The sequence below is a fragment of the Cydia fagiglandana genome, chromosome 5 (assembly GCF_963556715.1).
Source record: "Cydia fagiglandana chromosome 5, ilCydFagi1.1, whole genome shotgun sequence".
Lineage (NCBI taxonomy): Eukaryota > Metazoa > Arthropoda > Insecta > Lepidoptera > Tortricidae > Cydia > Cydia fagiglandana.
Window position 1 is genome coordinate 1,668,328 of NC_085936.1, and position 16,285 is coordinate 1,684,612.

Consider the following 16,285-nt stretch of genomic DNA (forward strand, 5'->3'; position numbering starts at 1 on the left):
GTCAAATGTGGTTGGTGCAACATGGCCTTAGTAATGAGGTCCCGTTTTTACCCTTTTGGGTACGGGACCCTAAAAAGTAGCCCAGTCAAGGACGCGAGGTCGCCGGTGTGGGAACGGGGTCAGCGGGCGAGGCGTCGCGGCTCGCTGCCCGCGCTTCTGCCGAAACCCGACAAGTGTTGATGGCGAATCAACTATAGATGACGGGTGTCTAAATTAATGAGAACTAGTAACATGACTAGTATATTACATCAGTTACGAGCAATAGGCTTTGACCACGCTAAGTTTGCATTTGCACCGGCTTGGCACTTTCATCAGTTACGCCTGCAGTGTTCGACCGCACCTATTTCAGGTCCAACTAATAGGCGGGCGACTAAATGAAATGAAGTATTTTTATTTCGAACATGATGTCCATATGTAGGGTTACGTATTACAATAACTTACATATTACTAAGGGTGGACGGACCCATATTTTGACTGAATCTCATTTTGAAGCTTCAATGACTTGACAAGCGACAAATTGTGGAAGCGTCACCATAAATGTCAAATTGCTACGAAAATATGAAATTTTAGTGGTCCTACGCTTTGTCGCTGCTTTAAGTATTTTAATTGCCAGACGAATGAGATTTTACTTCTTTTCTTTAATTCACATCAATAACATCATATTCTCTTATCGGTGATTTATCTTCCAGTTTGCCTCATTGATAAAATTCAGTAACCACGAAAACGTACGTGTAAGATTAAGGCACGCTATCACAAAGACGTCAAATCATCCAACTGCAGTGCCAGATGGCCTCACAACACCCTGGACTGTTTTGGCCAACGATCCTTCAACGTCGACCAAGCGTCATAGCTCACAATGATCGCTCGCTGCCAAATCGCGATCCCCATGACGTCAGTCTGCGTCATCCTCAACAATAGGACGTCCATAACAACCAAAACGGACGTCAGTTTGAAATACCATGACTGTCTAGTCTGTATACTCTGTATTCTGATTGCAATAGACGATAAATACAGTGATATTGGTTAATATCACTGTGGTAATGTGTGGTGGTGTGGTAATATCACTGTATTTATGACCTTAAAATCCGTGAGCGATACACTTATCTGGTACCTGAGCGGACGACTCAAATTGTCGACAGGGGTCCGGTGAAAGTGCGTCGTCTGGACGAGACCTTCCTGACCCCCTTCCACGGATATCCCCCACAACCCATCGGCCTTGCTCAACCTGTTCTTACTAAACTCCTAACGCGATCATATCTCGTTAATCAAGCGATAATGCTTGATTAACCCTCAGATAAATACTGGGAAATAAGGACAACAGATTTTCCAACGCGTGCAGACTTTAATGATTAATTATCTTTAATGATGCCGTGAAGAGAAGGGCGAAGTACGAACTGGGACGAGAGAGAAGGCCGTAGGTGGTCTCTATCTGAAGAGAAATGTCTCAGACTTTGCAGGTTTCACCCATGTTTGATGTAATCACGTACGCAACGGAATTCGCGTATCAGCACATGCCTGCACATCTTGCAAGTGCTAATAGATGATAATACTCCTCTCTTGCTAATTTGGTTAGTGTAGCTATTTCCTGACACAGGCCTGGCCATATTTGATGCAAAGGGTCTAGCCGTGTTTGTATGGGGCATCGGCCCCAGAAGCCAAATTGATTGCCGTTTTGCCAATTTATTAGGCCAGATGTAAGATGCTATTTCACCAAAAAAATAACCCTAAAATGCTGCAGGTTTTTGAGAAAATTAAAAAAAGAGAAATTTGGTTTTCATTTTTTTTTATCTAAACTACCGAACCGATTTTTTTGTAACTTATACACATTATGTAAGTAATCTAGATGAATTATTTAAAAAAAAATGGAGGTTCAAATATCCTTATAACTAGTAATATTTTCACTTTTAATTTTTCAAAAATTTTTTTTTTATATTTCCGAAATAGGGACACCCACCAATTTTGGGTATTTTATGTATAAATTAATGTTCTATAACATATATTTTTTTTCAAAAATATTCATTTGGCTCAACAGGGTAAAAATACCGTATGTATGTATGTAATGTATGAACAGACACAACCGGGAGAACTCCCGGTCCCATATCGACCACCGCGCCGCTCTGTACGAATTTGAATTTCGAACGTAACAAATTGCTAAAATGGACTATAATATAGTCTATAATCCCGGTTGTCGTCGCGTCACGAAATTAATGTGTATAAGTTACAAAAAAATCGGTTCGGTAGTTTAGATAAAAAAAAATGAAAACCAAATTTCTTTTTTTTAAATTTTCTCAAAAACCTGCAGCATTTTAGGGTTATTTTTTTGGTGAAATAGCATCTTACATCTGGCCTAATAAATTGGCAAAACGGCAATCAATTTGGCTTCTGGGGCCGATGCCCCATACAAACACGGCTAGACCCTTTCGAACAAAGCCTATTAGCTTTCTGATAGATAAATCTTGAAAATTTTGACGACCGGTCTGGCCTAGTGGGTAGTGACCCTGCCTGCGAAGCCGATGGTCCTGGGTTCGAATCCCAGTAAGGGCATTTATTTGTATGATGATACAGATATTTGTTCCTGAGTCATGGGTGTTTTCTATGTATTTTAAGTATTTGTATATTATATATATCGTTGTCTGAGTACCCACAACACAAGCCTTCTTGAGCTTACTGTGGGACTTAGTCAATCTGTGTAAGAATGTCCTATAATATTTATTAAAAAAAAAAAAATCTTGGTTTTCTAAGATTTGTTAATTTGGTTAGTTATTTCCCTGTGTGAGGTTGAAAGGCAGGATTTGAACGAAGAATTCTCAAGGAAAGCATTTGGGGAGCATTTCACGAAATTGTCTACCGGTGTCTCGTACAAAACAAGATTTGCAGGACCTATAGGAGTTTTTGTTCTGTCAGAATGGATGTGAAAAGTACGTAATCGTTATACGAAATGAAATCCGTTTATGCACTGCTCATGGAATGCCCCTCGAGTGTATTTGGCTGTAAGATCCTGTTCCACGGAAATTACGAAAAAAGGCCCCTGAAATAAATACTTTCCTATGTAGAAAGATATTCAATGAATCTACGTTTAGTTCTGCAATAAGCACGTAATGAAGTATTTTGCTGGAAATCGCGAAGAATACCCGTAACTTCCTTACATTCTTCGACTATCCCACCGAATTGACGTTCGATTGCAATAACACACCACGCAATGATATGTATCTTTCTTAAGGGGCCCACTGATTAACAGTCCACCGGACGGTACCGGCCTGTCAGTTGTTCGAAACTGTCAAAATTTTGTTCTAACTGACAGGCCGTTACCGTCCGGCGGACTGTTAATCAGCGACTGATTAACAGTCCGCCGGACGGTATAGGTATAGTCAGCTTTTCTCTAAGGGGACCCACTGATTATCAGTGGGTCCCCTTAGAGAAAAGCTGAGAAGCTGCTTCGTACATTCCTTGTGCTCTCTTTTCGAATCCGAACTAGGTTAATTTGATAACGTAAAATTCTTTCAAATTGAAACTAATAGATAAATCATAAATTAACTACACAGCCTTGTTAAGTTGCATAAGTAGAGGACAAAACCCGCAGACTGAAGTACATTCCATTCATAAAGTGGGTATGCACTTTTGCAACTGCATGTAGGTACAGTCAGCGTCAAAACTAGCGGATCAAACAACGCGTCAAATAGAATTCCCTACAGTTCGCTTTCAGTGTCTTCAACAAACACAGAGAAAGAGATAAAGGGAGCCAAAGATTACCACAGTTCGCCGGATGATATCAGCCTGTCGGTTAAACGCAAAAATTCCGAACAACTGATAGGCTGATATCGTCTGGCGAATTGGTAATCTGTGGGTCCCTTTGGGAGTTAAGCTAGAGAATGGTAGATTCGGACGCATAGTCTCATCTGACTGATGCTGACAATGACGTCATGTAGCATTCGATAATTTCCATTGACGGGAACAGCTGACTATCGCGGTCGGGTCGTCGACCGCACTTTCGCCGCTCCCACGGCGGCGTTGCTCAATCTTAGTCACGGGGGCTCTAAGAGTTAGCTGAGACACGAACGTGCAAGGTGCATGCGAATCTGCGAGGCTTGTAAATCCTGACAAGTAATATATGATCACGCGCCATGTTACGGAATTTCAATGGGACTATTTTTTTCATACTAAACTGAACTAACTGTCACCCTCATGAGAATAACAGCGTCCTCTTAACAATGATCAATTGATCATATAGGTATTACTAGTCAGGCTTTGTAAATGGTGTTAAGTGTCGGACTAAGCTAACTCTGCAATCTGCATGGCATTTGCAATGACAAAGTGCGGAAATGTCATCATTAATGTTGAACTTCTATGAAAATATATGACGTTTATAATTACACTTTGTTCTGTTCATGTCAGTGTGAAAGTTAGTCTAGACTAGACGGACTCTATTATGTCCTGAAGACATTATGAGCAAGTTAATTAGGAAGGTCACACTAAACAATTTTTGTTTCGAGTCGAACTCCGGAATCCCCAAAATAAATAGCTGTTTCATTTATTCTGGCGAATTATCAAGTGATTTATGGAAAAACTGATATTTTTCGCTACATCTTGGTTGGTACAATAGTAAAAGTTGTTTAATATGACCTACTTATTCACCTCTGAATATGGTTATGTCCATCAAAAATAAATCCTACGCTAAGTATGTTTAAAGTTACTACAATTCTCAGACGGCCTTATTCCGGATCTTTGTAAGTCATACAAATCCATTGTTTTCAGCTTATCTGATGATAAACATCAACTTAACCGAACGCCGATAAGCTTTGCGGATAGGTACTATCAGTGGCTAGGTAACATACAACAGCGGTCGGCAACCTTTTAGCAGCCAAGGGCCAAATAGTACCTAGTTATCGAAGTTGACGCGGGCCGCACTTTGTTAATATTTATGACTTTATCAGACATTGTCGTTTGTCAATATTACATACAAAATAGCCAGGGAGGCTCGCGGGCCGCAAGTGAGAGGTTCGCGGGCCGCTTGTTGCCGACCGCTGACATACAAGATTGTGCCTTGCGCTAATGAACCTGAGCATTTTAGCGCTCCCTTGCCTGTTTAGCACCTACGGCCATGCCACCTGCATCGATACACACCTGTGCTTAATGCTTACCTTATCTCAACACCAACTCACGCGGCTGTCACACTGATGCGGATCCGCAAACCGCACCGGTGTGTGAGCAGACAGCGTTATGCATGGATATAGCGAATTCCCTCTCGCAACGGAGCGATATGCGGATCCGCGTCTAATTTATACCAGTGTGATAACCGTGTGAGTTGGTGTTAAGATAAGGACCTTGACACCAACAGTTATCATGCCGATTCGGACCCGCACACCACTGCAGCGATCACTGTACAGTCACGTGTAACAATATGGGTGCACACATCATACTCAGAAATATGTCCCATAGCTCTTATGTCAGCGAATTAAGAACTATGGCGACATATTTTTGAGTAAGTTATATGCACCCATATTCTTACACTTAACCTCTAGCCGCCCATACGTCAAACCTTGCCAAGCAAAATGAAATTTTATTTTGTCAACACAAAGTTCAAATTAGAATGGAACAGGAGACCTTTTTGTAGGTCTCTGGGCGGCTAGAGGTTAAATAAATATTATTATAGGACATTCTTACACAGATTGACTAAGTCCCACACTAAGCTCAAGAAGGCTTGTGTTGTGGGTACTCAGACAACGATATATATAATATACAAATACTTAAATACATAGAAAACACCCATGACTCAGGAGCAAATATCTGTATCATCATACAAATAAATGCCCTTACTGGGATTCGAACCCAGGACCATCGGCTTCGCAGGCAGGGTCACTACCCACTAGGCCAGACCGGTCGTCAATTGACTGTACACGTAAGCGATGTCACACTTGCGGATCCGCACGCAATGTGAAGACCGCATTACCTCAACACCAATTTACTCTTTACACAGCCCATCTATTATAAAATACATGAGCTTTTGAATTTATAAATTATGTATTCAATAAACTAATGTTTAACATCTGATACGTCCGCTAGAAATGAATGGAACATTCGTCCCACGCGCTGCATTCATCAAATAGGCGGTTGTTTGTGCAATAAGAGAGCTATGCGGTTTTTGCTGCGACTACTGATTTTGAATCGCGAGATTTCCGAGCAAGTGTAACGTTTTAAATAAGACGGAATGACGAGAATAGCTAGTGATTCTAATTTAGAATTTTTAGCGTTACTAATGAATCTAATGATCCAAATGTAATAAATGATTTTTCTTTGCTGTTTCAAATTAGACACTATGAAATGAAAGGCTACACGATAAATAAGTTAAGGTTCTGTCATACAGGCACGTTTTCCGGGGCGTGAGCGTTTTATATGTAAAAGCGGCGCGACACGCTCACGCCCCGCCCGGAAAACGCGCCTGTGTGACGAATCCTTAACTTTTCCTCGATATTTTAATAAATTGATTTTCCACAGTTGTCTAAAGCAATAGGTATACTTCTAAAAAGTGGTTTCAATGTGTAAACTAGGTGTATATGGACTTTAAAAAAATCGAAGATTTCACCATAAACATGTGTAACATATAAGTATGTTCCAAGCCGGAATCCGTAGCGGAGAAGACAGCCCGCTACCTCTCTACAGGGGTGAAGAAGTTGGTGTCGCCTGAAGAAGACGACGAGGAAGCGGCTTACGATAGGGCTGACGACCTGGTAAGACCAGGAGACAGCTAGTTTACTCACACTGACCAATGGTAACCCTTATGGCGTTGTTATAAGGTTTACATAATATGGGTGAATTAACTATTTCTTTACGTTACTCTGTCCCGTCAGCCAGGCGACAATAGTAGCACAGTATGTTAGAAAAACTCTTGTAAAACGTAATACGTGCTTGGCTGATGTCCCATCGTGAAAAGGGCTTAAAAAGATCATCTTCTTCCTCACGTTGTCCCGGTATTTTGCCACGGCTCATGGGAGCCTGGGGTCCGCTTGGCAACTAATCCCAAGAATTGGCGTAGGCACTAGTCTTTACAAAAGCGACTGCCATCTGACCTTCCAAAGCCAGAGGATAAACTAGGCCTTATTGGGACTAGTCCCTTAAAAGCTTAAAAAGTTATAACTTATAAATATCTAATAAATGCCATAAAACTAGGATTTAAAGAGTGACCCCGGGGACCGTAACCATGGCAACGAGTGACAATAAAAAGTTGATTCACCCACATAATCAGTTCACTGTGTCAACAATGGCTCTAATTTGTGGATTTGTAGAATGTATTACTATGTGCTGTGAAGCTAAAAATGTATGTGTATGATGTCATACAGAGATAAGATAATTATCTCGGCACGTCAGAGTAGCTCTAATCTTGTGTAAGTTATAGGTATGCTAGTTTTATTTAATTAAATAATACGCTAATTTACCTTACTGTATACTGTTACTAGTATTTTTGCATTATTACATTCATCTCTGTGAGCAAAGGAGATAAGGATATACCTAAGGGATGTTAATTTGTATTGCTTGGGTGTCATAAATTGTCTAGTCTATGGTAATATTAATGCCTGCCGAGAATATCAATTATTGACTTTTAGAAATTAATATTATACTTACTATTAATTGTAAGGAGTGTACAGATTTTTAACTTTGTAGTTTCATGGAATCATATACCACGGTGACCACTTACCATCAAGAGGGCTGATTGTTTGTCACATATAAAAAAGCTAACAATTTTATTGAGACACCAGCGCTTAGCCCTCTTTTCGTGTCTTCTGTCGCAAGACATTCAAATTGCAGAAAATTTGGACGGAATCCAGCAGCGTTTGTTGCGAAAACTTACAAATAAAATAGTTATTACATCATGCAGTCACGCCATCTTATCACAGCCATCTTCTTTCAAAGTCAATGATAACAGACTATCGACGAATTATATTATATTTGTTGCATAAAGTAACTTTGTTGGGTGTTATTAAGGCGCCCTAAGGATGTATTATCAAGATCGTCGTCTGTAGCTAAATCCTTGGTAATTTAAAATTGTACCAAATTGTTTAGTGTGTTAGAATTGGAAAATTTTAATATATCTATTCAGAATCACGAGCTTATCTATATTTACTAAGAAAAAGAGTGTTCTAAAAGAATTTGGTCCGTTTGGTTACGGTTTTCAATACAGCCTTCTATGACCGTTACAAAACGGACAAAAACCAATTGTATGAAATTATGGCGACACTTTTTTTCTCGTATTAGGATCGAAGGAGCTCGTGGTTCTGAGTGGATATAATATAAAAATTCTAAAATCTAAAATGCTAGTTGGGGGTGTGACTTGAGATAGAAATGCCCTAATACATTTTTATTGAATACTGCAAATTTACATAAATACCGTTCGTTTCGTGTTGTCACTGTTAAGAAATGTTATTAGTTTATCATATTTCGGATAACACACTGCTCCTGCTGACATAGATTTTGGCTTGTACCAATATGTTGACCATTATGTTTCATAAATGCCCTTATTTTTAAAGAACAGAAAAGACAAAATAGCGCCCATCTTTTTGACCTACACGTCAATTTGATCGCTATAAATAATAATTGGCACGAATGACGTATTTATGGACGTATTCATTTGTTTCCAATATTTCTATGAATCATATGCTTGTCGACATATTGTATGCAATTAACTACTGTATCGATAATTTCAACTTACATGAGTACAAATATTAGTATATAACATTAAGTTTAAAATTACAAAGTATGAAACTGTAGGTACCCTGAAATGGTTCGATTGTAGGTTATGTGCCATCGCGTGTAGACCTTCGTGCCTTTATGATTGTTGAATCATAAATTCATAATCATATTTTATCTTTAAATTGAGATCTAACTGACTCAGAGCTTAAGTTCACTAGTGTTTCTAATTATTCACTTTCATTATAGTCCTTGTATTTATCGCCTTACGGATGATATTAGCACCAATTTATAATCTCCTTAGTTTAGAATATCAATAGAATATGACCAAAACTGAACCTTAACCTCGTTGATATAAAGCTTACGAATCATCATCATCATCTCAGCCATAAGACGTCCACTGCTGAACATAGGCCTCCCCCTTATGGGGGGTGAATGCCATAATTGCCACGCTTGGCAGGCGGGTTGGCGATCGCAGTCGAGTACACCGAATTTGAGGGACGCTGCTGCCCGTCCACCGGTGGTCTTGGACGTAGTTTAAGGACATACCCGGGTCCTGAAAGCTTACGAATGCTGAGGCTTAACTGTGTCGAGGATTGTACTTTTAATAATGTGTTAATTCTAAGGAGCTGGCTAATCTTAATCGTTGCCCACAATTTCTTCCACGCTTCATAATGTATGTGACTTACAAGTATATACTACTGTGTGTACTGAACAATTTTATATTTTAAATGTGATTTCGTTATTTTATTTTTATAAATGTCAGGAATGTTCAAATATTTCAAAATTTTTATTGTTTATTATTTTATTGTTAATCCTATGGAAATTGTAATTTAATCCTATGTAATTTGTAATGCGATGTGTTGGACCTATGATGTCTTAAATAAACGGATTTATTATTATTATTATTTGTTTGTCCTTTCCACATCTCGGGACCATGGGATCCCGGACTTTTGGGAGGCGTGCGTGGGGCCGAAGCCAACAGCGCAGAGGCCCTTTAAGACAATTTAATCTAAAGGCAAGGGATACACGTGGCGGATACCATCCCCGAACGCACAATGTGATACATCCGGAGATGGTCCCCGCCAGGTGCAAAGACTATTGGAGTGCAGCACTTTTGTGCTGCGATGGGAACTAAGGTCATGGGCTATAGATTTGAAAGTTGGATGGACTGGATAATGGGCTATGGGAGAGACTAGCGGACACCTGCCGTGACAATCAGTCTCAAAATTGTGTAAGACAGGTGGTGACTCGCCTACTCATTTAGTGGGCCCTACAACGGCCGCACGCACAGTGCGACAATAGGGCAACACTTCGGAGCGGCTGTAAGGTTGTCGAGAGGTGAGTCTGCGGTAGCCAGATCCCGGTGATCCGTTCAGCAGGCCGCCGGCGTTATGACATTTTACACTTCCAACCTGGAGCATAGGTCCCGCTCTTGCGACTCCACTCTGGCCGGCCAATCAAGGCAAGCACAGAGGCGAGGGCCAGATGACAGGGCCCTCTGGAATAGGGGTCCGCGGTGTCGCCACTCACCGTCAGCTCGCCACAAGCTGCCCCCGCGGGCTTATTATTATTATTATTATACTCTAATACAAGGGAATACAGTCCATAGTCGTGTATATATTTATGAGTTGTGGCCTTATAAAGGGATCAGTGATGAGTCAGAGGTTGTTCACACGTGACATCAGTCTTTGTCTGTTACTGACACGCTTTGGGACAATTAGTTTAATGAGTTGGTGTAGATGGCGCTACCGAATGATCTGTTTCAACGGTCTTATTGAATGAGACAATAATTGGTGTGGCCATCTTTGTAATTTTGAAACCTGATACTAAAAAGATTTGGATTGTATGTACATATATGAAACCAGAAAAATATGGTTCATGAGGGAAGTCAAACTTGTTTCTTATGTGCGAACTCAGATATTTCTGTAAAGGAAGGTCCCAATAGATAGGACGAAGAAGGGAATGTATCCCCAATTGTCCAGCATACAAAAATATGACTTAAGTTTCCGTAATTGTTTCATGTGCAAATATTGCAGTTTTGGAAACATTTCGACGGCGGGATATCAGTAGTCAAAACCCATCGAAAGCAAATCGACGAGGAAAACCCGTCCAATCCTTCCCACAATTCTCAATATTGCACCATACGATTGGGCAGTCCATGCACAACGGGTCAGACGTGATGGCACCTTACGAATATAAGTGACGACGTAATAATTAACTTTCACTTAACCTTGTTACATCACGGACGCTGAGTTGGTTGTCAATTATGAGATCTGAGAAACGTTGAGGAAAATAGGAGATTTGCTGGTCGAACTTGGGAGGTTAAAGATCTCTCCTGCTTCTTATCCCATTATCTGGGGACGGCTCTCCTTGTCTACTTTTTCCACTGTTCCTGAGCTACGGTGTTGTCTCCTCCTATCTCTTTCAGGTCCTTCTGCACCGTCGCTCCATTCCATTCCTCCACGATCCTCCTCCTTCCATTGCTCCACGAAAAATTATCAAATATTTAGGTAACCTTTTCAATGGAAAAAGGTGACTAAAAGTTCGGTCAGTAATGTCAGGATCCTTGTCATACACAGACAAAAGGTTAAACAGCTTGAACAGTAGAGTAGCACATGAAGTGGCAGATTTATAAACATAAAAATCCTTGGTTGACTTAATTTGTTAAGGACATTAATTTTTAAATCTGCTGATAAAAATGCTAATGTCTAAAAGGTTACATAATCCTATACACATATGAAAGTTCTAAACGAATACAATCTTTGGAATATACATAAAATGATACATTTAGAAGGATTTAGAATATCTTGCGGTGGCATATCGCGTGACTGTGATGATTGCCCTGCCATAGAAAACGAACACCTTAGCAAGACTATCGTGAGGCCCACGGGCCTAATAGTTGTGTTATAACATCACGTAAGCGTACTTAACGTTTTCTTACACATGCAGTAACAGTTGCCAAGCAGACCCCGGGCTCCCATGAGCCATGTATTTTTGTATCATGATTCATATCATCTCATCTACGAAATGTAAATAATGTAATTGTGTAAAAAATATATTTTCATATCTATGTAGCCTTGTATTGTAGAAAGCTATAGTATGCTAGCTGATATATTTTGTAGAAATAAGCAAGTACCTAAGCTAAGTATAATTGTAATTATGTTACGATATTGTATATTTTAAGCAAGCAAATCCATGTAAAATTACAAAATTTTGTACAGTTTGCACTCGAACTCCACAATTATTTCTATGAAAGATCCATGCTAAGCGAGGCGTCGGGGCAAGCATAGGTCCCCTAAAACTCTTCGGAGCTCGTGCGCAGACTGCTAGATATGTGGTTAAGGTGCGTCCAAAACTAACGAATGCGTGTTTGCATCTAATTGCGCTCAACTAGCACAAATCATGCAAAAGCTCGTCTGCGCTATTGCAATATGCGGCGCATTTAACAGATCTGGACGCACCTGTTTTGTGGGATTTCCCATAATCTCACGTCAAGATAGATTCGTCTAGTATATATTTGTAGCTGTATGTGTTGCGACTGGTTCTGAATAGTAATTAACTGTTGCCTTTTTAACGCTTTCGATGGACCCCGGCACGCCGCGAAGTCAGGGTCGCTCCCGTTCTCCAGATGGGTAAGGAATTATGCCGCTTCGTGTTGACAACCCTATTGTTTTTGTTTATGTGCACTTTTGTATTTAGTTGCTGGGTGGATAAAGTGAAAAAAAAAAGAAAAAATTGATCGACCCTGCTTAATATAGCAGGCTTTCGAGGTCGCTTTAATAAGCGAGTTCAAAAATTGTTAATTGTTCAAGCTAACTAGGATTTCATCCGATTTCATTTTGTTTTCGTAGTTCTAAACCGCATATGCAAGGGCAATCCAACAATTATTTGGACTGTAAAATTCTAATGAGTTGTTGAGACCATTATTCTTTTAATCGACTGTTTATTTTTTTACTATTAAGTAGTTAGAAGTAGATAGATTACGAGTAAGTATATTCGTTGTGCATAGAATAAGTAGCATTTGTATTATGATTTCTAGTTATTATATATAATTAGTCATTTCCAATGTAATATATACTGGTTTATACCGAACGGTACTCGATAATGGTAGCGGTAATTAATTGATTATTATAACATGTTTGGACGTTTTGATTATACCGCTAATTATTGGAAACTTCAGAGCGTTATCATCAAAGACCTTGCGCGCACATCAAATCTGACATCAAGGTTTTTCGCCAATTACGTCATAGTTTTGGTTTCCTTATTTTTAAATTTATTATTTCTGTACGCAGTCCACAGTTTCTGTACAGTCTCTATATACAGATAAATATTTTGTCCTTTTCGCTGAATACCTTACCTACTGATACTTTATCGGCAAAGTGTAGTATTAACTAGTCCAGCTATTTTTTTTTTCTTTTCCTCACTCTCTTTGGGTCGCTTTCGATGACGTTTGATTAAATGTAATGTCAAACGAATTGGACTGAGGAGGGCCAAGGGTACCATTTTATAAAATCCTATTGCAATTTCACGTAAAATCCAATTGCTGATCACTGTTTTAGCTAAATTGTATCTTTATAAAATCGACCCAGATCGGTGTACAAAAAGGCTAGTCGAATGTTGATAAGCTAGTAAAAATAAGAATCTTAAGGTGCATCCATACCGCAGTTAACTTATGGAGCAACACTGTTACCATGTTGCACAGTGTTAAAGTTAACTGCGGTGTGGATGCATCATATTAGTGTGGGTGATTTTAAACTCTGTCTAAAAAACCTATGAATATGTTGTCTAATCAAAGCATGTGTTTGTTTCAGGTGATGCAACAGGACGTGAAGAAGGAGAACCCGCTGCAGTTCAAGTTCCGAGCCAAATTCTACCCGGAAGATGTCGCTGATGAGCTCATCCAGGAGATCACGCTCAAGCTCTTCTACCTACAGGTACGAACTACGTTCGTTAACCTTTTGTATCCTTAACCTTTTCTATATATCCGCACCGCAGGTTCAACCCCAAAGACCGATTAATCGGTCACTGACCACAGAGCAACATAGACCTACGTGCATATGCATAAAGTTCAATTTCAGTTTTGACACTTTGGTGACGTGGCGTCCGAGAGACAACTTTTGTTTTTGACATGGCGTCGAAAAAGTTAAAGAAAATCAAGAGTAAACGTAAGGTTTAAATCACGACAGAGTTGTACAAGAACACAACACTTGGATCAATTGAGCTGACAAAGTCGTTTGTCCCACCCGTTACCTTCCAGTGGGAACAGACAGGAAAAAAGTGGATATAACTGGGAAAGAATCCTCGACAAAAAGTCTAACGCTAACAAATTTTCAAACAATAAAGCGTAACTCTTAAGAAATATGTATCAAGCTGCTTAGCCGACATGTCAATTTCAGTGTTGATATTATGTCTTTCTAATTTCTGGTTATCTATCGGTACCTCTTCTTACATTTTTTATCTCTTCCCAACGTTTCGCCCAATTCCACCCCCAGTTTCGTGGTATTCTGCATCCTCTTTTGTGATACTTGAGATACTTTTTCATATGTTCTAGTATTTTTATTCCTTCATATTATAGGATTTACCTCTTATCACTTTTATTAATTTCTCTTTTCTGTTAATGTCACTCATATTTTTATTACAAAATACTGTAACTTTTTGAATTAAGGACTTTTAACGAAGTAAGATAAATTTGTATTCCAGGTATCTAATTCATTAAATTTTTTATGGCCAGCAAATACTGTTTCTTTTTTTTTCTAGAATTGTTTTCTAAACTCATACTTTACGCTCCTATCTTCTATTTTCCAGGTGAAGAACGCCATCCTGTCAGACGAGATCTACTGCCCGCCGGAAACTTCCGTCCTGCTCGCTTCGTACGCTGTGCAAGCGAGACACGGCGACCACAACCCCGGCCTGCACGGGCCCGGGTTCCTCGCCAACGACCGCCTGTTGCCGCAGCGAGTCACCGACCAGCACAAGGTTTGTTCATTTACAAGGGGAAACCATTTTGGCGGCGTGTGGTAGAATGTAATGAGTAAAAACATTTTTGGTACAGAGTCATAGACACGAAGAACTGTTGACAGTTCTAGTTCTAATTGAATGTATACTTAATTCGCGCTGTCTCCGTGTTTTTTTTCTGCGTATCTATACCAACCAGCCTTGATAAATCTTTCAACTAACCGTCTGTCGCCTGAGTCATCTTCATGACTATGGTTTTAGATAGGTCATAAAGTTAGCCTAAGTGCCTAGTTATCCTAGCCTTACTATCTTCAAAAGTCAGGAAAATATTACAATTTTGATCTGCTGGTAAAGTCGGACCAAGATAACTTTGCACGGCATTTGCAATGAAAACGGGGGAATTTCATCATTCATTCAAATTTCTATCAAAATATGACGTTAATAATGACAATATCTCACTTTCTTTTATGAAAAATGTGCATAGTTAGCTTAGACGACGGACTCTCTTTCATTATACTCTTTTCTGCCATTTCTACTTTAACTTTTTTTTCTGTTTTGAACTGCCATCAGTCGGTAACGACTACGAGTATAATCAGTTTTGCTGTATACAGGGTGTCCCAGAATTCGACGTCAAGCCGTAAACGGATGATAGACCAAGTCATAACAGTTATCATAAAAATACAAAAAAAAAACCCAACTCATGTTCTTTAAAAATTAGGGTCACTTTAAAAATTCACTAAAAAATCCACACCCTGTAATTATTCAAGATTACACAATAATAAAAAAATTAGAATAAATTATGGAATTTTTAGTAACAAGAGTTAAAGAACCATTACAGGGTGTGGATTTTTAGTGAATTTTTAAAGTGACCATATTTTTTAAAAAAACATGAGTTGGATTTTTTTTTGTATTTTTATGATAACTGTTATGACTTGGTCTATCATCTGTATAGGTATTAATTTTGGGTTTTGGAGACCATCGTCTCACTTAACCACTACTTACAGTAGAGTCCGGTTAGTACGACTCCGCATATAACAACCAACCGCTTATAGCGACGTAAGTATAGGCACTTGTTTGGTTTTAGTACAAGCTACTATGAAAGCACAACCGTTTATAACGACTCCGCTTATAACGACCGATCGCTTTTAACGACGGATATTGACTCAAAATCCGTCCGTCAAGTCCGGATACAACGACGAGCGACGTAGTTTTTACAAATAAATTGTTGGTAAGAAGCTTACTCCGGTCCGCGCACCCAACTCTGCTCCCCCTTTTGCATATAGGGAGCAAGATGAAATAGATAGTCATGCGACTTTTCGTAATCTTGCAAACTAAATAAAACAATTCCCATTATTCGATTGAGCTTAAACTTCACACACATAATTTAAAAAAAAGATATAATTATGTAAGTCGATGGAAACAGGAGGTGGCCACAGGAACTATGTGATAAAACAACGTCATCTTGATTAGATCCCCAAGAATTACGACTTTTTATTTTACGGGATTCGAGTAATTTGCGGATGACCAGTGAGGGCAGTGAGTACGCGTACCTTGATGAAAAGTGGCTTCTTCTAAACACACAAGTCTCAACATTTAAGACAAGGTGTCGTAATACTAACGTAATTATATATTTTAAAAGAAATGTTTT

At 39.3% G+C, this 16,285-nt stretch overlaps 2 protein-coding genes across 3 annotated transcripts in view; one reads left to right on the forward strand and one right to left on the reverse strand.

The window, feature by feature from the left end:
• The window catches only part of LOC134664298 (uncharacterized), a 184,378-nt gene that overhangs the window by 62,015 nt on the left and 106,078 nt on the right, over positions 1-16,285 (reverse strand). The gene's annotated exons all lie outside the window — the stretch shown is intronic.
• LOC134664283 (moesin/ezrin/radixin homolog 1) overlaps positions 1-16,285 on the forward strand; it is a 67,065-nt gene that overhangs the window by 38,081 nt on the left and 12,699 nt on the right. For both annotated transcript variants that reach the window (XM_063520843.1, XM_063520842.1), the window contains 2 exons: positions 13,494-13,616; positions 14,488-14,658. In XM_063520843.1, the coding sequence (XP_063376913.1) occupies positions 13,494-13,616; positions 14,488-14,658 (294 nt within the window). The remainder of the gene's footprint in view (positions 1-13,493; positions 13,617-14,487; positions 14,659-16,285) is intronic.